Source organism: Thecamonas trahens (genome assembly GCF_000142905.1).
Source record: "Thecamonas trahens ATCC 50062 unplaced genomic scaffold supercont1.46, whole genome shotgun sequence".
In the NCBI taxonomy this organism is placed as follows: domain Eukaryota; order Apusomonadida; family Apusomonadidae; genus Thecamonas; species Thecamonas trahens.
The window spans coordinates 12,500-36,408 of record NW_013657634.1 but is presented as its reverse complement, the minus strand read 5'-3'; the positions used below and the strand labels follow the sequence as shown (position 1 = coordinate 36,408).

Below are 23,909 nucleotides of genomic sequence, written 5' to 3'. Positions count from 1 at the left end.
TGTTTCTAGCCTTCTGCTGCGGTTTTGGAGCATATGGCCTGGGGCGCCGAGCTCGACGAGACCGCCCGGGCCTGGGACCCCCGCTCCGGCGAGTCTACGCCGCCTCGGGCCCTCTATGAGCCGACTCGGTTGTCAGTGGCGATGGGCATTCTACTAAGGCGTTGTCGACGAGCAGCATGGGGCCGGCTCGCAAGGCATGCATGTTCGAAGCTGCGGCGCAGTCGCTCGATATATATATATATATAAAAAAAAATACAGAGGTGGGGGGGGGGGGGGGCAGGGATGGGATGGAGATGAAGAGTGGTTGGTTGGCAGTTGTGGCAGTCGTAGCAGTGGGTGATAGTGGTAGGGGATGGCTGGGTGGAGTCGTGGCCGATGGACGGTTCGTTGGCTCCGACTGCTTCCGCTTCCGCTTGCTCTTCCCCGCCGCCTGCCTACACCGAAGAGAGAGGAATGCACTGTCGACGGCAATCGTTTGTTCGCTGGCAATTTGTTCGGTGTCCCGCTCAACGGACTGCCCCGGCACGGCAGGAGGGAAGCAGGCAGGCCATCAGCCGTACCGCAAGAGGCGCTGGAAGACGGGGGTGGAGGCGATGGAGAGCTTGCGCGAGAGATCCGAGACGACGTCGGTGGCGTCGGCAAGGGCCATGTCGGTTCCGGGGTCATCGTCGTCGGCGGTGTCGATGACCACCAGTCGCTTGCGGCGCTTGCGGCGAGCCTGTGCCCGCCGGATGCGGCGATTGAGCCGTTCTTGCGCTTGGCGGGCGATGATCTCCTCAGAGAACGAGGCCTCGGATGAGGTGTCGGACGCCTGCGACTCGGCGTCGCGCGACCGCGAGCCCGACCGAGCAGGCTGCGGGTCGGCGTCGGCGTCGGGATTCGGGTCAGGTGAGGCTGCGCCGAGGCCGCTCATAAAGGCAGCGGCCGCGGTGGAGGCGCCAGCCATGCGCGACGGCGACCAGGCATCGAGGGCGCGGACGGCCTGCACAGCCTCATCGCGCTGGCGGATGGCGACACGGTCCGTGAACGGCATCGAGCGCTGCGATGAGCGGGCGGCCGAGGCCTTGCGGGCGGCAAGGACGAGCCGGGCGGAGCGCGGGAGAGCACGGATCCGCTTGCGGTACGAGGCCAGCGGAGTGATGCCCTCGTGCTTCCAGAATCCCGGAGTGTGCTCCACACCCCGGCCCCATTCGGGCGGCGGGCCGTGCGACGACTCGGCTTGGGCGGTGCGGAAGCGGGCACGCAGCGCCCGCCCTCCGCGAGGACCCGCAGCAGCATCCGGAGCCCGCGGCGGAGCTTGCGGCGGATGACTCCGCAGGCCATACGAGGTCGAGACAGCCGATCGCGACGGCGGCGGAGCCGGAGCGCGCGACTCGGCCGGCACAATGGGGTTGGACGCCGACCGAGCCGGAAAGGCCCGCCGTCCGCGACGAAAGGTCGTGCCAGAGACCTTGTGCCCAGTGCCGGCGGCAAACTGCTTCTTCCCAAACGTTCCTACGTGGTGGTGGCTGTATGGGGGGGTGATGAGGTGAGGGGTGTGTTATGGGGGGGGGGAGAGGGGGAGGGGGAGGGGGAGGGGGAGGGGGGGGTGCGTACGTGGTCGACGTCTGCGGCTGAGGGAGTATGCGCAGGGAGGGGCGCCAGGTGGGTGGTGGGTCGTTGGATGTGGCCCACGGAGGGGAAGGACCGTGCATGTGTTGAGGGGGTGGGGTGGGATGGGTCTGGGGGTGGTGGGCTGGGGAGGTGGGGAGGGGAGGGGGGGAGGGAGGAGGAGGGACCGTTGGCTGCTTCGCTGGTCTGATCAACGGTGTGTGTTCGAATCTGTTGTGGTCGGCGCCGCTACGCATAGCCTGTGAGGGGGGGGGGTACCAAGGGGGGGGGGGGGGGTAACGGGATGAACAGGCAAAGACTACACGCTCGCTCAGACCTCGGTCTCTCGCACAAACACTCTCTTGTTCTTTCGAGCACGGCTACGTGTAGGTCGGGCGGAATGAGCGCAAGAGTCCGGGGAGGAGGGCGGCGAGGAGGCAGGGGCGGGCGGCGGCGGTCGGTAACGGCGGGGCGGGCGAGGCGGCAGAGCAGCAACTCGCTGAGCAGCGATGAGGAGGAGGGGAGGGGCAAAGTGCGCGAATCTGCGTTTGTGGCACAGCTGCGAGCGCGGGTCTGCTGGACGAGCCGTCGTTGGGCTCTGCAGGATCGCTGGTTGCCGGGACCGGGGTGCGCGGCGGCGAGGGCGAGGGCGAGGGTGTTGTCGACCCGCTCTTTGACGCCACGTACTCGCGGCTGGAGCTTGTGGCCAAAGAGCAGCGGCTGGAGCGGTTGGTGCTCGAGTCGAAGGGGCTGCTGCGGACGGGCCTGCTGCGGCGGGGGCTGGGCAAGGTCTCTGAGCTGTGCAACCCGCCATCGGCCATGCTCCGGGATCGCGACGCAGACTTTAGTTCGTGGTCGATGCGGTATGTGGTGCCGATCGCCGGCGATTCTGCGCCACCACCGCCGGTCTCGCGGGCTACGGCATACGGGCGCGACTGGACTGCGCCGCCGGAGCAGTGGGAGCGGCTGATGCACCGGCATCTGGCCAAGAGCCACGCGGCGCGGCATGCGGCCGAGCGGCAGCAGCGGTATACTGCGGTTCCGCAGCCACGATCGGAGCTGGTGCGCAGCGACAACACAGTTCCATCGTCGTTGCCTGCGCGTGCGTTAGCAGACCACGAGTTCCAACGGCGATATGTCAACGGGGCGTACAAGGCATGGCTGCTAGACAACGGGCATCCTATTCCCGATGACTTGCGCGATGTTGTGCCACACCAGCGCGGTACAACGTCGTCGTGAGAGCAGACCTGCCCAGGTAGTGGAAGCTTACCCGGACTGGGTGTTCGACTCGTACTCGTCCAACTCTTCAGCGTTGGAGGCCATGGTGTTGGAGGTTGCGACGCCCTCTGTGGTCTCACGGCGGCGGCGGCGGCGCTTGGTCGGCCGGACACGGGCCTGCTTTGGCGGTAGGGTGTCCGTGATGATCGGCAAGTTGGTGTCTTGCGACGCCGAGAGCTGGAACTTCCGCTTGGCTTGCTGCTGGGCAGCTGTCGGCGGCACAATTTCGCTTGGCGAGGCGAGGATCATGTCGTTGACGTCGCCCAGGGCCAGGCTTGGGTCGGAGAGATTGAGACCGAACGAGTTGCTTGTCGGGTCAAGGTACGAGTTGATGAGGTCGTTAAACTCGGTTGATATGCCCAGGTGCGAGAGGCTGTTCGAGTTGGTGCCCGAGACAGCGCCGGCAGGGGCAACCGCCTGCGGCGAGATGGTGGACGGCGGTGCTGCTAGCGACGGTGCCGGTGTCACTGACGTGGTTGGGACCGGGCCGCCAAAGTAGCTCGTCGTAGCGGCCATGAAAGAGCTCGGGCCGGACCGGGGCATGCCCGCGCCTACCATGTTCATCGGGGCGTAGAGTGAGTTTCCGAGCGCATCCATGCCAAACTGGCCCGCCACTCCGCTCGGAATGGCAATACTCGGTGCGGCGGAGGAGGCAGCCGTGCCGCCGTCCTCACCCCACACAATCGAGCCCGAGTTGCTCTGCAAACTGCTTGCCAGCCGCGGACCTGGAATGAGCGACTCGGATGATGTCAAGCTCTGCGGACCCGACGACATCGAGCGCCCGTTGCTACCGCTGTTGCGGGCAATCGACATGTCGGCCATAGCGGGCGTCAGCGATGACGTCAAGTCTGGTGGGAACAGACCGGCCGACTCGCGGGCCGACTCGGCGGCACGAAGCTGCTCAGCGGCGGCGTTGGCGGCTGCCTGCGCCTGTGCAGCCAGCCGCGCCTGGGCCTGGACCTGAGCCTGGGCCTGCATGGCGCGGGCGTGGGCCTGTTGCAGGTTCGCCTCGGCGAGTGCCCGCATGGCCATCTGCTGCTGCGCTTGAGCCTGTGCTTGCGACTGCGCCTGCGACTGTACCTGTGGCTGCGACACCTGCGACGGCGACAACTGCGCCTGCTGGGTACGGATGTCTGGCACAGCGTGCATGCCGACGATATTGGACGACCCACGCATGAGCGGAGAGGCCGACTGAGCGGTACCACCGGAAGCGACCATGCCGGCGGCCTGAAGCTCGGAGATGAGCAGAGCCTGCTCCTCAAGGCGGCGGATGGCGAGCGAGACGATGTTCTTCACCTTTTCCTTGGGATCACACCCCAGCAGTTGGCCGAGGTAGGTGAACAGCTCCTTCATCTCCCTCCGCAGATTCTGCGACCGAACTCGTTGCTTCTCGTTCATCTCTGCCTTGTTCAGCTTTGTCCGCGACTTGCTTCTGTAGGGACGACCAGCATGGGCGTGAGTCGCAGCCGCAAGGGAGGCTGGGAAGGGGGGTGGGGGTGACCAGGTTGTGGCTAAAAAGTTCGCCTTTGGTGACGACGGGGGCACGGGAAGGCGGTGGGGGGAGAACGGGAGGGGGAGGGGACGGGGGGTGATAGGAAGGGAGGCGGGGGGAAGGGGAGGGGAGGGGAGGGGAGGGGAGGGGAGGCCGGGGAGGGTGACGGGGAGCGGCCGGGTGGTGGAGGAAGAGGTGAAGCGAGGAAGGGGCGCAGGGGGGAGGGGGGAGTGATAGGAAGGGAGGCGGGGGGAAGGAGAGGGGGCTGAGGGGCGCGCGTACTCCTTCTCGGCCTTCTTGCCGCTCTTGGTAGACGACATGGTCGACACCAGAGGTTTGGGTAAGAGCGAGCGGCTGCGCGCGTGTCGGCGGGAGAGGTGAGGGTGAGAGAGAGTGGGAGAGGGCGGGGGTGTGGCTGTGTCTGGCCAAGGTGGCTTGCGGGGGCAGCCGTCGTTGAGAGGGTCGCGAAAGAGGCTGTTAAAAAACCGGCGCATTGCGGCGTAGTGGGAGCTTGAGTCAATGACAATCCATGTGGCGCGCTTAATCTTAGCTGCCGGAGGCCAAGTCCCTAGCATTGGCGACATGGTCTCGCTTCCTCGACGGGCTGGATGCATGCTGGACGCAATCGGCGCGGGCTAATGACAAGCACAGCAAATTGGCACTGCGCAGGCTGTTTGTGGCAGGCGACGCTGTGTTGCCAATCGAGGCAGGCTGAATGAGGTCAATTTTTGGGGGACGGTTGTGACGAGCGCATCGACGGGGATTTGTCCGTTGGCCGTTGGCTGGCGCGCGCCGGCGAGCAAGCGACGAGAGCAGCAACGGTGGCCGAGGGGGGGGGGGGGAGGGACAAAGGCACACCTGACGCAGAGAAGATGGACCGGTCTGGGCTACGGGCAACGCTACGGGTGGGCGGCGGGAGCGGGAATGGAGCTGACGCGACGTCGCTGGCCATGCTCTCGTCGGCAAACCTAGGCAGTCTGGTGGAGCAGAAGGAGCGCGAGCTGAGCGAGATCAATGCCTACCGCATCGCCACGCTAGAGGAGGTTCTCGCCGGCAAGACGGAGGAGCTGGAGGCGACGGCGGGCGCGCTGGACAAGCTCAAGGACGATTTTGCCTACAACCTCAAGCTGCTGGAGGACCGTGACGCCGAGCTGGCCCGCTACGACAAGGCCTTTCTTAAGCTCCGCGCAGTCATTGCCGACCGCGACGCCGCACTGGCCGAGGCCAAGGCGGCAGCCGATGCGGCGGCCGGCGAGCTGGCGAGCGCCAAGGCTGCTGCTGCTGCTGAGGCTAACGAGGCAGCGGCGGTGGCGGCGGAGCTGCGGCTCGCGCTCGAGGCTGCCAAGTGGGAGGGCGCCAACGCGCTGCGCGAGGCTCAAGCCGAGGCCCACGCCACCGAGCGCGAGGCTGCAAGCCAGCGGGCGGCGCTGGACGACGCACTGCGGGCAGCCCGGGCAGAGCTGGCTGAGGCTCGCACGGCTGCAGCGACGGCGGCCGATAAGGCTGCTGCCGGTGCGAGCGCCGAGTTGGCGGCGGTCCGGGACGAGGCGGCCGACAAGGTGGCCCGGGCCGAGGCGGCGGCGGCCGATAAGGTCGCTGCTGCAGAGGCTGCTGCTGCCGGACGAGTGGAAGCTGCCGAAGGCGAGGCTGCGGCGTTGCGCGAGGCACGCGACGAGGCGCGGGCAACGGCTGATGCGGCGACTGCGGCAGCGGCGGTGGCGCGCGACGAGGCAGCAGACGCCCGGGCTGCGCTTGAGGCGCACAAGCTTGAGGCGCAGGCTGCATTCGACGCCCTGCACGAAGCCAAGGCGGTGGCCGACGAGGTCCTCGCCAATGTTCGCGCAGAGCTGACACATGCGCAGGAGGCCAGTGCGGCGGCTGCCGAGGCGGCTGCAGCCGAGCTGGCGGCCGAGCGGGAGGCACGGATTGCCGAGCGCGATGCGTTTACCACCCGAGCCGCCGAAGAGCTGGCGACGGTCCGAGCCGAGGCTGCCGAGCGGCTGCAGAGTGCTGAGGCCTCGCTCCGTGGCGAGCTCGCCAGCGTCCGCGAGGCTGCGGCCGAGGCCGGGATGGAGGCTGCGGCGACGGTGGCTGAGAAGGACGAGGCCATCCGAGCGCTGCAAAATGCGGCGCAAGTGGCGGCGTGGGAGGCGGCCGACAAGCTGAAGGATGCCAAGTTTGAGCTCGAGAGCCAGCGGCAGGAGGCGCGGGCGGCGGAGGCGGCGGCAGCAGCGGCGCTAGAGCGAGCGCAGGCGCAGCTCTCTGCACGTGAGACCGAGCTCAAGGAGCTTCGTGGTGCGCTGGCGGCGGCTGAAACCGCGGCCGGTGATCGTCGCCGCGAAGTCCAGGCACTTGAAAAGGAGATCGAGGCTGGCAAGGCGCGCGAAGCCGAGCTGGTGGCAGCGGCGGCGGCGGCCGAGGACGAAGCCCGCGATCGGACGGAGAAGCTTGCGGCGCAGCTGCAGTTCCGGCATGAGAAGATTGTGCGGACGCTGCAGCTGCAGCGTGATGACGCGCTCTCGCGGGCAGACACTGCCGAGGATGAGCGCGACGCCGCGGTGCTCGACGCGCAGAAGATCCGCGCCGACGGCGAGCGTGCCGCCGACGCGCTGCGGCTGCAGCTTGACTCGGTTGCAGCCGAGCGCGAGATCCTGCAGGGCGAGGTGACTCGGGCCAAGGCGCGGGTGAGCGCTGCCGCCGAGCGCGCGGCTGCGTCTCCGGCTCTGTCGGCGACCAAGCCTGGAACTGCTGCGGTCGATGCTGAGGAGCTGGCCGAGGCCCATGCCGAGGCGCGGGCGGCCAAGGCGCGAATTGCCGAGCTGGAGAGTCAGAACGCAAAGATCCGCGAGGTGGTGCGTACGATGCGCGCCGACATGGAGGAGCTTTCGGCGTCGGCGGCGGCGTCAGCGGCGGCAGGCGAGTCATCGACCGTCCGCGAGCTCCGCGCCTCGCTTGCGGCACTCGAGGCTAAGAATGCGGCACTGGAGGCGGCAGCAGCTGCTGGTGCTGGCGCGGCGGCCGCTGCTGAGGGCGCCCAGGTCTCGCTCCTTCGCTCGCAGCTCGCAGATCTCAACGGAGTCATCGAGAAGCAGCGGACCGAGATGTACGAGCTCCTCGCTGAGTCGCGGAGTCAGGTGGCACGGGCGCATGAGCTCGAGAATGCGCTGGCGGCGTCGCGGCAGGAGGCTGACTCGCTGGCGTCAGCGCATGCGGTGGCACAGGCACAGCTTGCCGACCGCGAGGCACAGGTGTACGAGCTTGCGCGTCGGGTCGAGGCTGCCGAGGCGCGGGCGCGGGCAACCGATGTCATGGCGCCGCTGGCTGCTGCCGGTGAGGCTGCCGTTGCCGACGCTGCGTCGTCGGGCATTGTCGCAGAGCTGCAGGCACAGGTTGCGGCGCTGCGGGCACGGATGGACGGTACCGCGACCGCACCGGGCGCCGGCGGCGTCAACATGGCAGTCTTTGAGCTCAAGGCCCAGCTCGACGAGGCCCATGCCGACATCAAGCGGCTGATGGGTGAGCGCGAGAAGCTGCTTGATCTCTCGAACCTGCTCAAGTCGGACCTTCAGCGGGCATATGCTGCGCCTGCGCCGCAGGCCCCGGCCCCAGCCCCGGCTCCGGCTCCTGCTCCGGCTCCGGCCCCATCGTCTGACCCGTCGTCGCGGCTGGCGGCTATTGAGCGCGAAATGGCCCAGCTCTCGGCCCAGAACGCAGCGCTCAAGTCGGAGCTCGCGTCGCGGTCGTGGGCGGCACACGACTCCTTCGATGACGACGATGAGCTCCCTCGCAGTCGCGGAGGTCGGCACCGCGGAGCCGAGACCGGGCCGGCCGCGCCGGCCGCGCCGGCCTCCCCGGTTCTCTCGGCCAAAATGGCGGGTGTCCGCTCGCAGCTCGGCCTCGCGGTGACGGGCGAGGCCGAGGCGCTTAGGGATCGGTCACGCGAGCGCGAGCGCGAGCGTATCCGTGAGCGCGGTACCGCTTCGTCGCGCAAGCGCAAGCTCCGCTCGCTCCGCAAGAAGCGCGAGGCTCTTATTCAGCGGCGCAAGTCTGTCCGCAACTACAATGTTCGTGCTTAAAATGGCAGAAGCAGCCAACCGGTAGCTGACCCGGCCGCAGGCCGGCCGGCCTGGCCAGGTCACCTGCCGCGGTATGCACCACGTGGTGCGTGTGTGTGTTTGTGTAGAGTGAGACTCGGGGTGTAGGCTGCATGCGATGGACCACACACACTGCCCATCCAATGGCGGTGCCGAGAGCCTGAGAACGCTCTCGTGCGGCCCGGCCGTCCGTGGCGCGCAACAAGGCAGACGAATGGTTTTCGGCATCTGTAGCACGCAGATCACAGCACATTGTCTCCGAACTAGGTGTGCATGTAGTGGCTACAGCAGAATTGTCAGAGACAGACCGGCAAAGGCCGTCGAATGCGCATCGGTGCTTCAAGCACCGCCGGAAGTTCCGGCGCGCATACGTACTGTGCGGACAAATCAGTGATTTCAGGTCCCGACATGTACGACTCAGTTCCAACTATAAAAACATATAAATCTAATACTATAAAAGAATAAATATATTAAAGACACAACGCAATTTCAATATTTTGTATGTAAAATTGATTTGAGTTATGTAAAAGTATTATTTTCGGCCATTTGAGGGTGATATTTGTAGTTTTTTTTACTCAAGCCTTTATCCACGTGAGATCTCGGACATCGCGTTTGGTTCTCTCCCTGGTCAGTAGAACGCCCAGTCATGCTCGGCATCTTCACCACATGTGATGTGAAAGGCTACACGCGCAAGCCAGTAGCAGCATTCGCTAGCGCGTTGGCTCTCGTATTCCGCTCAATATCGGTCCAAACATATCGTACGTATTCACTCGTAACATAACTGTTCCTCCTCCTCAAAATCTAATACTATAAAAAAAATAAATATATTAAAAACACGACGCAATCTCAATATTTTGTATGTAAAATTGATTTGAGTTATGTAAAAGTATTATTTTCGGCCATTTGAGGGTGATATTTGTAGTTTTTTTTACTCAAGCCTTTATCCACGTGAGATCTCGGACATCGCGTTTGGTTCTCTCCCTGGTCAGTAGAACGCCCAGTCATGCTCGGCATCTTCACCACATGTGAAAGGCTACACGCGCAAGCCAGTAGCAGCATTCGCTAGCGCGTTGGCTCTCGTATTCCGCTCAATATCGGTCCAAACATATCGTACGTATTCACTCGTAACATAACTGTTCCTCCTCCTCACACGGGCAGACATCACAAAATTGGCCTTTATGCTCATGTCAGCCGCCGATCACACTCGGGCAGAGCCTCAGAAGATCGGCGCGTGGTTAAGGAGGTCACAGACGACCGAGGTGTAGCACTTGCCACCGCAGTACGACGGGACGTCAAAGAGCGAGTCGTCGAGCGGGGCAGTGGACCAAGTGGTGGGATCAAAGTCTTGCACATCGTCGGGAACCTGGTTGAGGCGGACCGGGATGGAGCCATCGACGGTTTCGTAGTAGAGGTTCGCCTGCAGACCCTTGGCGTTCCACTCGTATGTGTTGTAGCCTCCGTACGTGGTCTCGCCCTCAAACGTGGCGTTGGCCATCCAATCAGGGCTCACCACGCCGCAGCCCTGCGCCTGGGTGCAGCACTGGCAGCAGTACTTGCGCTCGGGAAAGTCGAGGTACCGCACCTGCTGGCCCGACGCCGACGGCACCACCAGGTGGTTGCACGGCGTGTTCCGCGCAATCTCCACCGAGCCGCAGTACCGGTCGTACTTGCCATTCACCCGCGTCACCAGCGACCGCCCGTGCGCCGCATCGTAGTACATGACGCCTGTCGTCTGGCCCGAGATGATATGCGGAATCGACGCCGTCTCGTTGAAAGCAATGGTAAAGGTGCCCGGCCACACAGGCGGACTCTGCCCAGTCGCGCTCCCCGCACATGCCACCGCCACCGCCACCACCACCGCTACCACCCACGCCGCCACTCTACCAGGCCTGCCGCCTGCGCTCTTGTTGCCTGCACCCGTCGTTGCCATCATGTCACCGCCCAGCCTGTTTCTGGCCGCCACGCGTGAGTCGAGTCTGCCTCGACCTCGACCTCGCCCCCCCCCCCCCCCCCTCCCCCCCCGCACCTGCCGCCGCCGACGCGCGGCCGCACAGGCAACCCCCGCACCATGCCATGCTGTTTACGCGGCTCCTTTGCCAGCATCGCCTGTCACGCCCGCACGCACAGCCCGCACGCACAGCCCGCAGCGCAGCACAGTCTGCGCGGCAAGCGCCACGGATGGACTTGTCCATCCCACAAGCGTAAGCTGCCGTCGACTGGTGACAACACGCGCCGCCAGCCCTGGGCCAGCCAGCCAGACCGCGTCTGGGGCGCTAAGCGACAACGGGATGAGCGGTGGCGGGAGCGCGGATAGCCCGCAGGCTGCAAGAGCCTCGATCACGCCGTCGCCAACTATGCAAAGCTCGAGCGTGGCCGTCTTGGGATGGAAAAAGAGCGCTTGGGCTGCCGCGAGCGATGGCTGCGACGTCGTCGCCGCCGCAAGCGCGTTGCGCTCGAGAGTCAGCACCGCCCGCGGGAGTGAGGCTTCGGTGTACATCACCCATGGCGCACCCGTGTACAGCACCGCCTCGTCAATGTCCAGCCAGACCACTACCAGGGCGCTTTCAGGAGACGCCCGCGTCACCGTTGTCATCGGCTGGCTCGCCTGGGCGCCCGAGACCATCATCAGCCCGGGGCCCAGTGGCTCGGGGTGGTAGATCACAAGCGCCACGCCCGAGCCGGCCACAGCCTCAACACTGTGCAGCTTGACCAGACTCGCGGCTGGAGCTGCAGCTGACTTGGCGGGCGTGGTGAGCCGGCCATTGTTTGGCGGCGTGCCGACGAGCGGGACAAGGCCACCGAGCAGCTCGTCCGCCGCCGCCCGCGACGGCTCCCGCTGTGCCAGCTGATCCGCCACGAGCCGAGCCATGGCAGTCTCAGCTATCAGCGCGGCATCCTCGCTGGCTAGCATACACGCGTTCGTCTGCGCTCGCCCTGCCAGCGCAGCGGCCAGCGGCGCCATCAGCGGCGTCGCCGGTCCGCCAGTCGCAACTGGCGCTTCCGGGACCGCTGCCGCCTCTGCAACCGCTTCTGGCTTCACAAGCACCACCTGCTCCAGCGCAGCATCAACAAATAGCAGCTGGTGCGGAGCGGTAAAGCCGCCAGCAAGCGGGATGCCGCCGGCGCGGCCGCGATCACCGTGGACCGGCACCGCCGACACTGCCCACGGTGCGCAGGCCCGGCCACGGGCTGGCGGTGAGACAACCACAACCATCCGCACACCACCCACTACCGCCCCGACTACATACCGACCACCGGTCACCGGTATCGCTGCCGCCAGCCGCACCTCGCCCTCGCCGACCGGACACGCTGCTACCGGCACTGCCCCGCGCATCACAAGCACCTCGCCACTAGCAACAGCCAGCCGGACGCCGTCTCCGAGTGCAACATCGCTCCGCCGCCCAACTCGAGCTCGTCTACTCCCCCTGCCACCGCTGGCATGTGTCCGGGCCACCGTCCACCGCCCGCGGCGCCGTGCGATGATCGCCTCGCCCAGCTCGCCGTCGGCGGCCTCGGTCGTCACTCGCGCCGCCGGTACGCCTGGCACACCCGCCACGCCCACCACCCGCAGGCCCGGCAGCCGCAGTGCAGCTACATGCCCCAGCTGCGGATGGGCAACCAGTTCCACGCCTCCGCCCAGTTCCGCCCCAGCCGCCGCTGCAGCCTCGTCCCGTAGCACGACGTACACGTCGGCGGCCAGCCCGTCGCCGTCGGCAGCCACCCGGACCACCGCCCCGCCCGCCAGCACCGCCAGCACCGGCTCGCCGTCGCCACCACTGCCCACCGCTGCCATGTTCGAGTCCTTGTCCGGTCAGGTGGCTGTGGGTGTCGCAAGTGCGGGGGCTGTGGCTCGGGTGGCTGCCCTGCCTCCCTCTCCCTCGCGCCGACTGCCGTTCCCGGAAAGGTCGTGGTTTGCCCCTTTTGCTGGTGTGCCCCGGCTGGCCACACGACAAGAAGCCATGAGCCGGCAAGCCAGAAGTGTTAAGCCAGCAGGCCAGCAGGCCCCAGTTGCACAAAGAGCATTGGACGATTACACGTAGGTTGGTGGTGGCGGTGGTGGTGGTGGTGGGGGTGGGGGGGGGTCAGTGGCACTCTACTGACTGCGCTGCTACCTCCGCGACCATGATCTTTCTCTGCCGCAAGTTGTTGACCGCCGCGGCCGCGCCCCGCACACACTCACGACCACAGCTCTGGATACCCAACTCGGCGAACACGCCTTTAGCACAGAACCATGAAACAGGCGCTTTTAGCCTGTCTTGTGGCCTTTGCGCTCGCAGGTGTTGCTCATGCAAGTACGTAGGACGTGGGCTTGCTGGAGAACCAACATGCTGTTGTTTTGCGTTGCAACATTTTTTGTCCATTTCACGCACACACCGCGCGCTCGGCCTTTGCAGCCCTCCCTTCCACTCCACGCAATGCACTCACTTTAGGCTTGGACACAGACGTGAGAACCGTAACATGGGGCGGCTTTGAATGGAAGTCGGACAAGGACAACAAGCCAGATGCCCGCGACGCGTACGCCGAATGCGCCGCCCTTGGGAGCGAGTTCTTTCTGCCTTGGACGCCGTCGTCCGTCCTCGACAGCTTCATGGGACACGGGGGTTATGATGTTGATGACAACTTCATCCGCGTGAGGCAGGAGAAAAACAAAAAGTACGCGTACGGGCTCATCCGCAACTTTTACGCCGACTGGGCGTCCAATCCAGACCCGGTCATCTACCAGTATCAGTATCGCGGCATCGACGGTCTGCAGTACAAGTTTGTGAACTGGCACAGCGGGTCTCCAAGCCCCGGCTCCGTCACCAGTGTCCAGTACACCGGGATGCGGGGGTCTGATGATTGGGACATGGCATCGCCGACCAATTCTGACAATCGCATGTACTGCATGCGGTTTGATCCCGACCATGAGATGCTCGAGTACATCTCGGCCAGTCCTCGTTCGCCAGTGACGTTTTACACCAACCCAGCCGACCACGAAGTTCCAGTCCTGGTCCGATCGACCATCATCACGCCCTCGTTCACCGCACTTATCGGGTTTACCACCACCGACTGTTCCGCGGTGCAGGGTGTCCAGCCGCTGCGCTCGTCGTACTTTTGGATGGAGAACCCTCTGCCCGCGTCGCTCATCGGCAACAAGGTCGGTATTTGCATCTCGAACGATCTGGGTGAGAACTGGAGGCTGCAGTCCGACGTCCAGGTCGAGCTTGTACTCGGCCGACCGTACCCAACCACCTTTACCGATCTCACCCCGTCGCTTGTTGCCCACGGCTCGTCGGCCGAGGGCACGCTCGCGCTCACGACCACCAGCCTGCCCTACGCCTCTGCGCCAAACGCAGAGCTTCTGGTCGTCGACTCCAGTGCCGTCAACGCTGATCCTGCCGCCGACTGTGCGCTGCGCGGCGTGTCCAACGTGTTCTACCCGGCCACCAAGGCGTGCGCCTGGCTCGTTGAGACCACTCCTCGCTCTCATCAGCAAGCTTCGCGCACTTGCGCCGAGCAGGGCGGCTTCCTCGCTGATCAGGGTACACCTGAGGAGTGGGCCGCCATCTTTTCCTGGTACTTTAGCCAGCCAAATCCGACCAGCTATCCCACCCAAGGCGACGTGTACTGGACCAGCATGCGCATGTTGGTCAACCCGCGCGCCCTTGTCGGCAATTTGGACGGCTTCCAGCCCGAAACGCAGCACATCTCCAAGGTGACGCGGACAACCAACGCCCAGCGTGGTTTCTTTGACAGCTTTCAGGATGACGAGCCGAGCTCACAAGAAGACATCGTCATCGGTCGGACGAAAGTCGAACGACGGCTTGCTTCGCGGCCACAACTCACTTGCAGATAGCTACATGTACGCGTGCATGCGCCGAGCTCAAGTCTGTCTGCGAAGCTGCATCTGGGAGAGTTCTCACCGCCCCCATCGCGGCGGCATCGGCCACCTTTGATCGTCCGACTCTCGAGGCTGCCACCAACATCTACGGCAAGACAACAAGCTACGAGGTCTGCGCCCGATCGAGCCGCGCCAGTTGGGTCCACCAGCCGATGCTCTCCCTCACCCACGTCCTCGTCACTCCGACCTCGATCACCGCCATGACGCCCAGGACCGTCGGTGCCGGCGTGACCTTTACCGCCACCTTTGCCGTCGCCCCGGGCCACCGCATCCACTCGCAGACTTCGCAGTTTGCCTTTTCCACTGACTGCTCAACGGTTCGCCGCAGTACGAGGCTGCGTACGACTCGGAGAGCGGCCGCTACACCGGCGTCTCTATTCCGACCTTTGGTACCTACAAGCTCTGCGTTCGATCGTCGACCAGTTCTCTGCGGGTCGAGATGACCGGCATCCAGCTGGTTGTTGCTCCCAGCGGTGTCAACGCTATCGCCTCGGTCACACCGTCGTCTATCGCCGCCGGTGCTCCGGCCCGGTTTGTCTTTTCCGGTGCCCAGGTGACCGACACCGGCACCCGTCTTGCGCTCGTCGCCAGCGGAGCACCGTCATGTGTCGTGGATAACCATGTTGCACCGGCTGTGCCGTACTCTGCGACTGGGTCTGTCCTCGTGGCGCCATCACTTGCGGCGGGCGCGTATCACGTGTGCTACTCGGTCGATGGCGGCGTGTCGTTTGCGCGCCAGACGGGCCCGGTCATCACTGTGGTCGACGTCACTTCATCCACCATCTCGTCATTCTCGCCGCAAAGCGCGTACGCCGACGATGCTGGTGTATTTCTTGAGCTCAACGGCCTGTCGAGCGTGCTCTCTGGACAGGTCGGGCTCTCGACAGTGGCTAACTGCTCAAACCCGCCTTCTACTGCCACCATCTCCAACGCGGTGGTGGTCAACGGGCGCGGGATGGCGTCGATATCGCTCAACAGCGGCGTGCCTGCGGGTCAGTACTACCTCTGTCTTGCATCGGCGGCCAAGCCGGGGACGTGGGTGGGACAGGCTAGCGGCGCAGCGTTCGTGGTCTTCTCGCCGCCCAGTGCGATCTCTGTGACGCTGGACTCGCCGCCAGCGGTGCTCGGCAACTCGTTGAGCTCGTATGTGGTGAGCTTCACGGCCGACGATGAACTGCCGGGCGCTAAGGTGGCCATCTCACCCTACGCCTCGTGCCAGGACCGCAAGGTCGAGGTGCCGCTTGCCTATGGCTCGATCGACCTTGCGCTCAGCGTCGACTACGGCGAGCCGGCGGCGCAGCTCTCCAAGAACTACCACGTCTGCTACACAGCCGAGGGCACGCGTTGGGGCTCGACGGGGCAAACGATCCAGTACGCGATCGACTCGCCGAATGCGATGACCGATCTGGTACCGTCGACGGTGCTGAACGGGACGCAGCCGCTCATGACCTTTGGGTCGCTGCAGCAGACGTCGGTGCCGTCACAGGTCCAAGTGGCGCTCCTGCATCCAGACGCCAATCAGGACTGTGGGCAGACGGGCTTCCACATCGGGACGGTTGATGTGCAGGCCAAGAACCAGGAGCTTCTGGTGAGCGAGGCGCTCGCCGAGCCTGGTGTTTTCGATGTCTGCCTCACAGTCAACGGCGGAGCGACATGGACGCGGCAGCTTCGATCGCAAGTGTCTGTGGTGAACGAGCCGCTAGCGCTGTCGATCGAGTCTGCCACGCCGCAGATTGTGGCGTCTGGTGTGCCCGGCCTCGCGTTCGACATTGTGACCGATGCCCGTGACGGGACGACACAGCTTGCGATGGCCAAGTCTGGAGCGTGCGTTTCGGGGCGGTTTGGCGAAGTGGCGTACACCACCGGTTCGCCGTCGCCGCCACCGTTCACGGCGCCGACGGGGCTGGACAAGGGCAGGTACCAGTTCTGCTTCTACAAGCCTATTCTTCTCGCCGAATGGGTGGCGCAGATCGCAGTCAGTGCGGAGGTCACGGTTGTGTCGTCGACGGAGACGCTGATTCTGTCGTCGCTGGAGCCTGCGTTCCTTGGCTCGGGCATGACGAGTGACCTCGTGCCGTCGGGGACGTCGAACCTCATCGGGGCGTCGTCGACCAAGGTGGCGGTCATTCCGGTTGCCAACTCGTGCGGCTCGGTGCCGGTCGCGAGCGAGCGTGAGTTTGGATACGGCAACACGACGATCCGTGGGTATGTCGGCGATCCGACACCGGGCATGTACAAGGTGTGCACGCAGATGGATGTCACGACGGCGTGGGTGGAGAATCCTGCGGCAACGTTTACGGTTGTCGGGCCGAGTGCAGACCGGTTTGTGACGCCGGTGCCAAACGTGATGGGTGCCAAGACGCGGCCGACGATCACGCTGACGGGCAACGGAGCTTACCACGCCAAGGGCGCGTCGGTGGGGCTCTCGACCTCGGCAAGCTGCGCGAGCGTGGATGCGTCGGTGGATCTTAGCACCGACCTTGGGGCAACCGTGGCTATCACGGTGGACCGCGACTACGCGTCGGGCCCGCTGTATGTGTGCTACTCAACAGACGGCAAGGCAAGCTACACGGCGCAGAGCGCAACGATCGATGTGGTGACGATTGACACAAACACGCTGACGTCGGTGGACCGGCGATACCACCCTGCAGACAAGAGCGGGCTGACGATGACGTTTAGCACGTTTACGCCTGTGACGACGGGCGCAATCGCGTTTGCGGCGGCAGGCAAAAGCTGCCTTATTCTGGGCGACCGCGAGGCTGTGACGGACATGACGGCGACAGGACCGGTGACGCTGTCTGCGCCGCTGGCATTGGGAGCGTACTCGACGTGCTACACGGTCAATCGTGGGGCGCCGTCCGAGGAGTGGACGCAGCAGTCGTCGGTGACGCTCACGGTGCAAGCTGGAAGCAGCACGACAGTGACAGGCCTGGTGCCGGCGGAGGTGCCGTCCGGAGTGGACGACTTTGTGCTAACGGTATCGTCGTCGATTGTGCTGATGAGCGGCGTCGAGCTCGGGTTTACGCTCACTGCCGGCGACTGCTCGTCCCCGCAGGTTGTGACGCTCATCAACAACGGGTCGCAGACCGAGTACGTGCTTGGCGGCGGGAGCGGCGGATTCACGAGCGCAGGCGTGTACTACGCGTGCGTGCGAGTCGACTCGGACGTGCCGACGTGGCTGGCGCAGACGGGGGTGTCTGTGCAGGCGATTGCTGCGACGGCGACGACGGTAACGAGCCTGTCGCCGCTTGTGGTACCTGTCGGCGTGAACCCGGTGTTTGCGATGACCGGCTCCAACATCAAGCCGTCTGCTGCGACGCGGGTGTTTTTCTCGTCGTCGGCGTCGTGCACGCCCGAGCTGGGTGTGATTCCGATTGTGAGCGGGACCGAGACGCAGTGGACGTCGACGATCAGCACACCGGGCAACTACACGGTGTGCTATGGGGTGCACGCGACGCAGGTTGTGGCGCAGACAAGCGTGGGCAAGCTGGTGGTGCGCGGTGCGACTGACGCGATTGATCACGTCGACCCGCGTGTTGTGGGCGTGGGCTCGAAGCCGACGTTTGCGCTGTCGGGAGTGTACTTTGAGTCGTCGTCGTTGATGTCGCTGGTGCCTGTGGACGTCGGATGTGGAGCCGGGGCCGGGACGTACGTGGACGTGCCGTGGACTGGACCAACGAGTGCCGTGGCGAGCGCGATGCCTGCAGCAGGCGACTATGTGGCGTGCTACTCGTGGGACGGCAGCCGTGGCGGGCTTGTTCAGCAGGATGGACCGCTTGTGCGTGTGGTGGACGTGACTGCGAACGATGTGGTCGATGTGAACCCGAAGCTGTTTGGCACGACCAAGCCGCCGCCGCTGACAATCAGCCTCAACGCTGGGGTGGAGATCTCTGCGACGACGTGGTTCGCACTTGTTGCGCAGGGTGTGGCATGCGATTCCGAGAACGTGGACGGCGCTGTCTCGCTCGGATCTGGGGCGACGACGTTCAACCTGGGGTCATTCAACTCGCCATCGGGGCCGTACGAGCTGTGCTTGTCTGTGGATGGTGGGCTGAGCTACGTCAAGCAGGGCGGGCTCAACGTGACAGCGCTCTCTGCGCAGCCGACAACGATTACGTCGCTGAGCGCCGACGGTAGCGTTCCGGGAGTGACGGTGCTCGAGGCCGGAGTGCAGACAGAGATTGTTCTCGCTGGTGCGACGGCGTCGGTCAACACCAAGATCGGGTTTGACCGCGTGTCGGGCGGGTGCCAGGTGCCGAGCAACGTGCTGTACGCGCGCGACTACAATGAGGCTGGGCCTGGCGGACTCGCGTATTTTAACGTGACGTTTGCTAACGCTGGCGAGTACGTGGTGTGTCTGTCTGTGGACAGTGGCGACAACTACGTGATGCAGAGCCTTGCCGAGACGCGTGTGCAGGTGATTGTGTGTGCCGCGCAGACATCGTGCGGCGCGTGTGCGTCGATCTGCTCGTGGTGCCTCGAGGAGTCAAGCTGTGTGTCGCGTGTGGGGATCGGCGGCGGGGCGTGTGCCAACACGACGACGGTGATTCCCGGGCTGAGCGGCGAGAACCGGGCGTGTCCGACGGGCACGCCGTCTGCGTCGTCGGGCTCGATGCAGGGCGGGACCGAGGTTGTGTTTTCGGGCGGCCCGTCCTGCCTGGCACGACGTGTCAGTGGGACCGTGGTGCCGGGCAGGACATTGTGGAGCTTGCGGCACGTGTGGCTAGCGACCGATCGTCAGCTACGTGCGTGTCGCCGACGTCGCTGGTGGCGACAACTGGAACGCTCACGCTGCGGTATATCGACGAGGACTATCTTGCACCTGTGCCGTTCGAGTACTACTCGTGCCTGCTCCGGGACACGTGCTCCGAGTGCTGGGAGGCAGCGCGGCCAGAGTGCGGGTGGTGCGTGGACTCGCAGCAGTGCACGATTGCGTCGTCGTGCGTGAACCCGAACGCGACGGCGCCGTCCGAGACGCCGCTGTTTGGCGGGCAGAGCTGCCCGTCTGTGGACGCGATTGCGCCGCTCAACGGGCTTACATCGGGTGGTGAGACGGTGACGGTGACCGGCGTGCTGTTCACCAACTACTCGCGGCTGCTGTGTGCGTTTGACGGAGTGCCGGTCAACGAGACGGTGTATGTGTCCGAGAGCGAGCTGCAGTGTTCGACGCCGCAGCGCGGTGCCGGTGGCGCGCAGTTTACGGTGGTGGCGCCGTGGGGCCGGTTTGACGAGACGACGCTGTTCTTTGTGTTTGAGCAGCCTGCGGCGGTGCCCAAGCCGCCGGAGCCACCGCTGGGCACGAGCTCGATTGTCGGCATTGCGGTTGCGGGAGCTGTTTGCTGCCTACTGATTGTGCTCCTCGGGATCCTTGTGCACAAGCGGAAACGCGAGGAGGAGCTGTACGGGCCGCCGGAGCTGACGGACGATCTGCGGCATTCTGTGGTGTTTGGCTCGTTTGGATCGAAGAAGCCGCTCGACTTTGACGCGATCGTCGCCAAGTCGGGCCCGCTGCTGGAGATGCTGCTGCTGCCGGGCTACGAGGTGCTTCACGCCGTGGTGGACGTGACGCAGGCGACGGAGGCGGACAAGGTGGCCAAGGCTGTGCTCATTCTCACCGAGGCGCACAAGCTGTCTGTGGACCTGCAAAAGGACTTTATCACGCGGGAGGTGTTTGGAGCGCAGTCGCAGGCGACGATGTTCCGGACCAACTCGTTTGCGACCAAGATGTTCAAGACGTACTCGAAGATGCAGGGCCTGGACTACGTGCACGCGACGATTGGGCGGCCGCTGAACAAGATCATCCACGATCTGGAGCTCGAGGAGCAGAAGAAGGCCAAGGGCGAGGCGCAGGACGAGACGAACAAGTTTGGGCTGCTTAAAAAGTGCCAGCGGATGTTCAACACATATTGTGTTGTATGAGCGGTACCTGCCTGTGGCGTTCCGCGAGCTGTTTGCTCATGTGCAGGCGTGCATGTCTGAGCGGTACAACAAATGTCGACGGAGAACCTCGCGGCGATTGTGGCGGAGAACCTGCACGGCAATCTGAAGGAGACCAAGTCTGCGTACGTCAACGGGTCCGAGGTCTTCCACGAGATCGAGAACCTGGAGCCGCTGCTGACGTCCGATCTGGCGTCGATCGGAGTGGCGATCAACCCGATGCGGGAGGGGCTCGACATGTTCAACGACGCAATCCTGGAGCTGACGGACAAGCTCGACCAGATGGTGGACGCGTGCGACAACCTGCAGGGAGCGCTGGACCCGACGTCGCAGGCTGCGCGGCGGCTGCTTGAGGAGCACACGCAGCAGCAGAACGCGATTGCGGTTGGCGGGTTCTTCTTCCTCCGTTTCATGGTGCCGTGCATCACGGCGCCCGAGTCGTACGGGCTGGTGAAGGAGCTGCCGACGCCTACGGAGCGGAAGCTGCTTGTGCTGATCGGCAAGGTGCTGCAGAACCTGTCGAACAAGAAGGAGTTTGGCAACAAGGAGAAGAAAATGCTTCAGTTCAACGACTTTATCGTGTCGAACGAACGCGTGATGGCGGAGCTGTTCGACAAGCTCTCGACGGTGCCGGAGCGCGTGGAGGGCGTGGCGGTGACGTTCTCGGAGGTTCCGGAAAGCTATCGCGACGCGGCGATCTGCACGCTGTACGAGCACATTAGGACCATGCTGCCAAAGGTTGTGGCGCGGCTGACGGACGCAGAGCTGTGCGACGACGAGCCGACGCGAGTGATGCGGGAGCAGATGGCGCGAATGCTCGCGATGTTCTACGGGCGTGCGGATCTCGCTGGCGATGAGAAGCAGGCAACCGTGCAGCGGACAGCGCACCTCAACTCGGAGGACGACTCGTCGTCGTCGAGCTCGTCGGACTCGTTTGCGATGCCGGCGGGTGCGATTGTGGAGAAGGAGCTGTAATGCGACAGACGCTAACCGTGGGCTGTTTCACTGCGATTGAAGTGAGCAATTTTGTTGGCGGCTTGCAGTGGCGTGTGCGGCGAGAGGGGGGGACAGACACGATGTTCCGTGAGCGAAATTGGTCAATGCCGAGAAGGTGGGCAGGTGGGGCAGGTGCAGGAAGGAGGGGCGACGATGGAACGATTTCTCCGGGTAGAGGGGGGGGGTAGGAGCGTTTGGATAGGTGCGGGCCGATGGATGAGTACGGGCCGGTCTTTGGGCGCGCATCGGCCAAGTCGGGCTGTGTGGGGTGCGGTGAATAAGGTGCGGCAAGGTTGCGCGTCTCCACGCACTTGTCGCACAAAATTGTTCGCTGCTTTGGAGCAGCGGATTGTTCCTGAAAGCCACGGCGGCGGTGCGATGTCGAGCGGGGCTAGCGGGGAGGATGCAGCAGCGGTAGGGCTCGGCGAACTTGCGCCTGAGCTCCTTCATGCCATTGCCTTTGGCAGCCAGATCCTTGCGCCGAGGGACATTGTGGCGCTGGCGCGTAGCTGTCGGTACGTGCGGGACGCTTTGCTCGGCGCCGAATATTCGGTCGACTGCGCCAAAGCGCGGTTCGGCGCCGGTTGGTGCCTACAGCACAGCGAGTGGCGGGCGGCGCGGCTGGCGCTGGGGCGGATTCCGCGGCTGGTTGATGCGGTGGCGGCGCTTGTGGACGTGGTGCAAGCCGAGTTGGAGAGCGGCGATGGCGGGTTTCCGGCATGGTTGCGGCTGATGCGCGGGGTGCTCGCGGTGCCCGGTGTGGTCCATCCGAGCCACCATCCGCATCGGTCAAGCGCCGGCGATCGGCTGCCGCTGACACTGGCGTGTGCGGCGGGCAACGTGGCTGCAGTGGAGGAGCTGCTTGAGCACGATGTGGTGGATCCGGCAGCATGCGACAACGCGGCTCTGATGTCTGCGGCGACGGCGCCGCGTCACGCCGGCGTGATCGTGGCGGTGCTTGTGGCGGACGGGCGGGTGGATGCGGCGGCGCGGCTGAACTATGCGGTACGGCACGCGGCGCGGGTGGGCAACGCAGACGCGGTGCGGCATCTGCTCGGAGAGCGCGGCGTCGATCCTGCGGCGGACGGCAACTATGCGCTTCAGATGGCGGCGGAGAGCGGGCACACCGAGGTTGTAGCGGTGCTTGTGGCGGACGGTCGGGTGGATGTGCATGTCGGTGGCGACTTTCCGGCGCGAGTGGCGGCCGAGTGCGGTCACGTTAGCACGCTCGAGGTCTTGCTTGCGGCCGGGGCGGATCCGACCGGACGCAACAACGCAGCGCTGCGGCTGGCAGCGGCACACGGGCACACGCGGGTGGTCAAGACACTGCTGGCAGACCCGCGAGTTGATCCGAGCACAGTCGACAACTACGCGATCAAATGGGCGGCGGCGAACGGGCACACCGATGTTGTGGCGCTGCTGCTGAGCCATGCTGCAGTCAATCCTGCGGCAGACGACAACTTTGCCATTCGGCTGGCGGCCGAGAACGGGCGGATCGAGACGCTCAAAGAGCTGCTCGCCGATCCGCGGGTCGATCCGAGCTCGGACGGATCAAGCGCCATGCTCTGGGCCATTGATAACGGACACCAGGATGTTGTGGACGTGCTCCTTGCCGACGGGCGGACGTCGCTCCCGTTCAACATCAACGTCTCGCTGGCAGTCGCTACCCGCGTACGATCGCCGCTGCACTCGCCGACTTTTGCAGCCTCGACCGAGGTTGTCTTTCTCTCGTGACGCACGGGAGGCATGTGCCACCCCCCCCCCCCTCCCCCCCCCCCCTACCAAAGCAAGCAGTGATTGATGGATCAGACGGCGTCAAAGGCTGGGTGGTACGAGGCGGCAAAGGAGCCTGCCGGCGATGCACCTCGGACCAGACCGGCGGCGGCGAGGGCATCGGCATCAAGAGGGAGAATGAAAAAGTGCTCGTCGAGCTCTACCGAAGAGAAGCGGAGGCCCCAGTCTGGAGCGGTGTCGTAGCCGAGCTTGTCGTGGTAGTACGCTCTGGCGCCGAGGACGACGATGGCCGGCACGCCCGCTGCGTCTGGAGCATCTTTCCACGCGAACGCCAGTCGCTGGCCCACCCCACATCCGCGGGCCGACTCTGCCACGGCGATCGGGCCGAGGCCCCATGCGACGGCGACAACAGAGCCATCTGCGGCAGTGATGGTGACCGGCGAAAAGAGGACGGTTCCGATGACAGTGTCAGTCGCACTTGTTGCCACCGCGGCGTAGCACTGCAGGCTGTAGTTGGTCCCGGTGCGCTGATCGTTGTTGTCATCGTCGTCGCTGACGGCATCGGCAAGGACGGCCGCCATAAGGTCGGCCTCGGCGGGTGTGTCGAAGGCGTCGGTGAGGAGCGCGTGGATAGCCAGGGCATCGGTCTCAGGGTTGTATGCCCGGATGGTGACCGAAGCAGACGACGGAGCAGCTGCACGCCGCATGGTGTTGGGGGAGAGTCAGGTGGTGGCTGTGTGTGGTGGTGGCGAGAGGGGTGGCCATGACTTGGACATGGTGGCCGTCGCAGTCGGTTGTGGGCAGTGCCAGTAGTGGCTGCCGCATGTGGTTGCCGCCACCATCATCCCCATGGCTGTTGCCACCATCATCCCCATGGCTGTTGCCACCATCATCCCCATGGCTGTTG

General features: G+C 64.8%; 9 protein-coding genes across 9 annotated transcripts; 5 read left to right on the top strand and 4 right to left on the bottom strand.

The window, feature by feature from the left end:
- Positions 1-476: 476 nt before the first annotated feature.
- On the bottom strand, positions 477-1,706 carry AMSG_09328 (uncharacterized protein). The gene is made up of 2 exons (XM_013899260.1): positions 1,597-1,706; positions 477-1,508 (listed from the first exon to the last, which is right to left on the bottom strand). Exons 1-2 carry the CDS (start codon positions 1,692-1,694, stop codon positions 551-553), a joined length of 1,056 nt encoding a protein of 351 aa, XP_013754714.1. The 5' UTR covers positions 1,695-1,706; the 3' UTR covers positions 477-550.
- A 284-nt stretch (positions 1,707-1,990) lies between these two features.
- Positions 1,991-3,230, top strand: AMSG_09327 (uncharacterized protein; the record flags this gene model as incomplete). The annotated part of the gene is made up of 2 exons (XM_013899259.1): positions 1,991-2,002; positions 2,176-3,230. 2 exons carry the CDS (start codon positions 1,991-1,993, stop codon positions 2,827-2,829), a joined length of 666 nt encoding a protein of 221 aa, XP_013754713.1. The 3' UTR covers positions 2,830-3,230.
- On the bottom strand, positions 2,417-4,745 carry AMSG_09326 (uncharacterized protein). The gene is made up of 2 exons (XM_013899258.1): positions 4,643-4,745; positions 2,417-4,300 (listed from the first exon to the last, which is right to left on the bottom strand). Exons 1-2 carry the CDS (start codon positions 4,678-4,680, stop codon positions 2,857-2,859), a joined length of 1,482 nt encoding a protein of 493 aa, XP_013754712.1. The 5' UTR covers positions 4,681-4,745; the 3' UTR covers positions 2,417-2,856.
- A 330-nt stretch (positions 4,746-5,075) lies between these two features.
- On the top strand, positions 5,076-8,449 carry AMSG_09325 (uncharacterized protein; the record flags this gene model as incomplete). The annotated part of the gene is made up of 2 exons (XM_013899257.1): positions 5,076-5,080; positions 5,205-8,449. 2 exons carry the CDS (start codon positions 5,076-5,078, stop codon positions 8,434-8,436), a joined length of 3,237 nt encoding a protein of 1,078 aa, XP_013754711.1. The 3' UTR covers positions 8,437-8,449.
- A 1,221-nt stretch (positions 8,450-9,670) lies between these two features.
- AMSG_09324 (uncharacterized protein) lies at positions 9,671-12,247 on the bottom strand (the record flags this gene model as incomplete). The annotated part of the gene is made up of 3 exons (XM_013899256.1): positions 9,671-10,264; positions 10,715-11,804; positions 11,916-12,247. 3 exons carry the CDS (start codon positions 12,245-12,247, stop codon positions 9,671-9,673), a joined length of 2,016 nt encoding a protein of 671 aa, XP_013754710.1.
- A 438-nt stretch (positions 12,248-12,685) lies between these two features.
- Positions 12,686-20,254, top strand: AMSG_09323 (uncharacterized protein; the record flags this gene model as incomplete). Its single annotated transcript, XM_013899255.1, has 5 exons — positions 12,686-12,746; positions 12,897-14,227; positions 14,317-14,652; positions 14,688-18,968; positions 19,010-20,254. 5 exons carry the CDS (start codon positions 12,686-12,688, stop codon positions 20,252-20,254), a joined length of 7,254 nt encoding a protein of 2,417 aa, XP_013754709.1.
- A 72-nt stretch (positions 20,255-20,326) lies between these two features.
- On the top strand, positions 20,327-21,247 carry AMSG_09322 (uncharacterized protein; the record flags this gene model as incomplete). Its single annotated transcript, XM_013899254.1, has 1 exon — positions 20,327-21,247. The coding sequence occupies one exon, from the start codon at positions 20,327-20,329 to the stop codon at positions 21,245-21,247; it is 921 nt and encodes a 306-aa protein (XP_013754708.1).
- A 233-nt stretch (positions 21,248-21,480) lies between these two features.
- AMSG_09321 (uncharacterized protein) lies at positions 21,481-23,002 on the top strand (the record flags this gene model as incomplete). The annotated part of the gene is made up of 2 exons (XM_013899253.1): positions 21,481-21,541; positions 21,678-23,002. The coding sequence occupies 2 exons, from the start codon at positions 21,481-21,483 to the stop codon at positions 23,000-23,002; spliced, it is 1,386 nt and encodes a 461-aa protein (XP_013754707.1).
- A 71-nt stretch (positions 23,003-23,073) lies between these two features.
- Positions 23,074-23,709, bottom strand: AMSG_09320 (acetyltransferase; the record flags this gene model as incomplete). The annotated part of the gene is made up of 1 exon (XM_013899252.1): positions 23,074-23,709. The coding sequence occupies one exon, from the start codon at positions 23,707-23,709 to the stop codon at positions 23,074-23,076; it is 636 nt and encodes a 211-aa protein (XP_013754706.1).
- Positions 23,710-23,909: the final 200 nt, after the last annotated feature.

What these genes read in the sequence shown, in the direction of transcription:
- AMSG_09328 (XM_013899260.1), bottom strand. Translation starts at nt 1,694, where the DNA reads ATGCACGGTCCTTCCCCTCCGTGGGCCACATCCAACGACCCACCACCC. An exon ending in CAGCCGCAGACGTCGACCAC is followed by an intron (nt 1,509 to 1,596) that starts GTACGCACCCCC and finishes CCCCCCATACAG; the next exon opens with CCACCACCACGTAGGAACGT.
- AMSG_09326 (XM_013899258.1), bottom strand. Translation starts at nt 4,680, where the DNA reads ATGTCGTCTACCAAGAGCGGCAAGAAGGCCGAGAAGGA. An exon ending in GGCAAGAAGGCCGAGAAGGA is followed by an intron (nt 4,301 to 4,642) that starts GTACGCGCGCCC and finishes TCGTCCCTACAG; the next exon opens with AAGCAAGTCGCGGACAAAGC.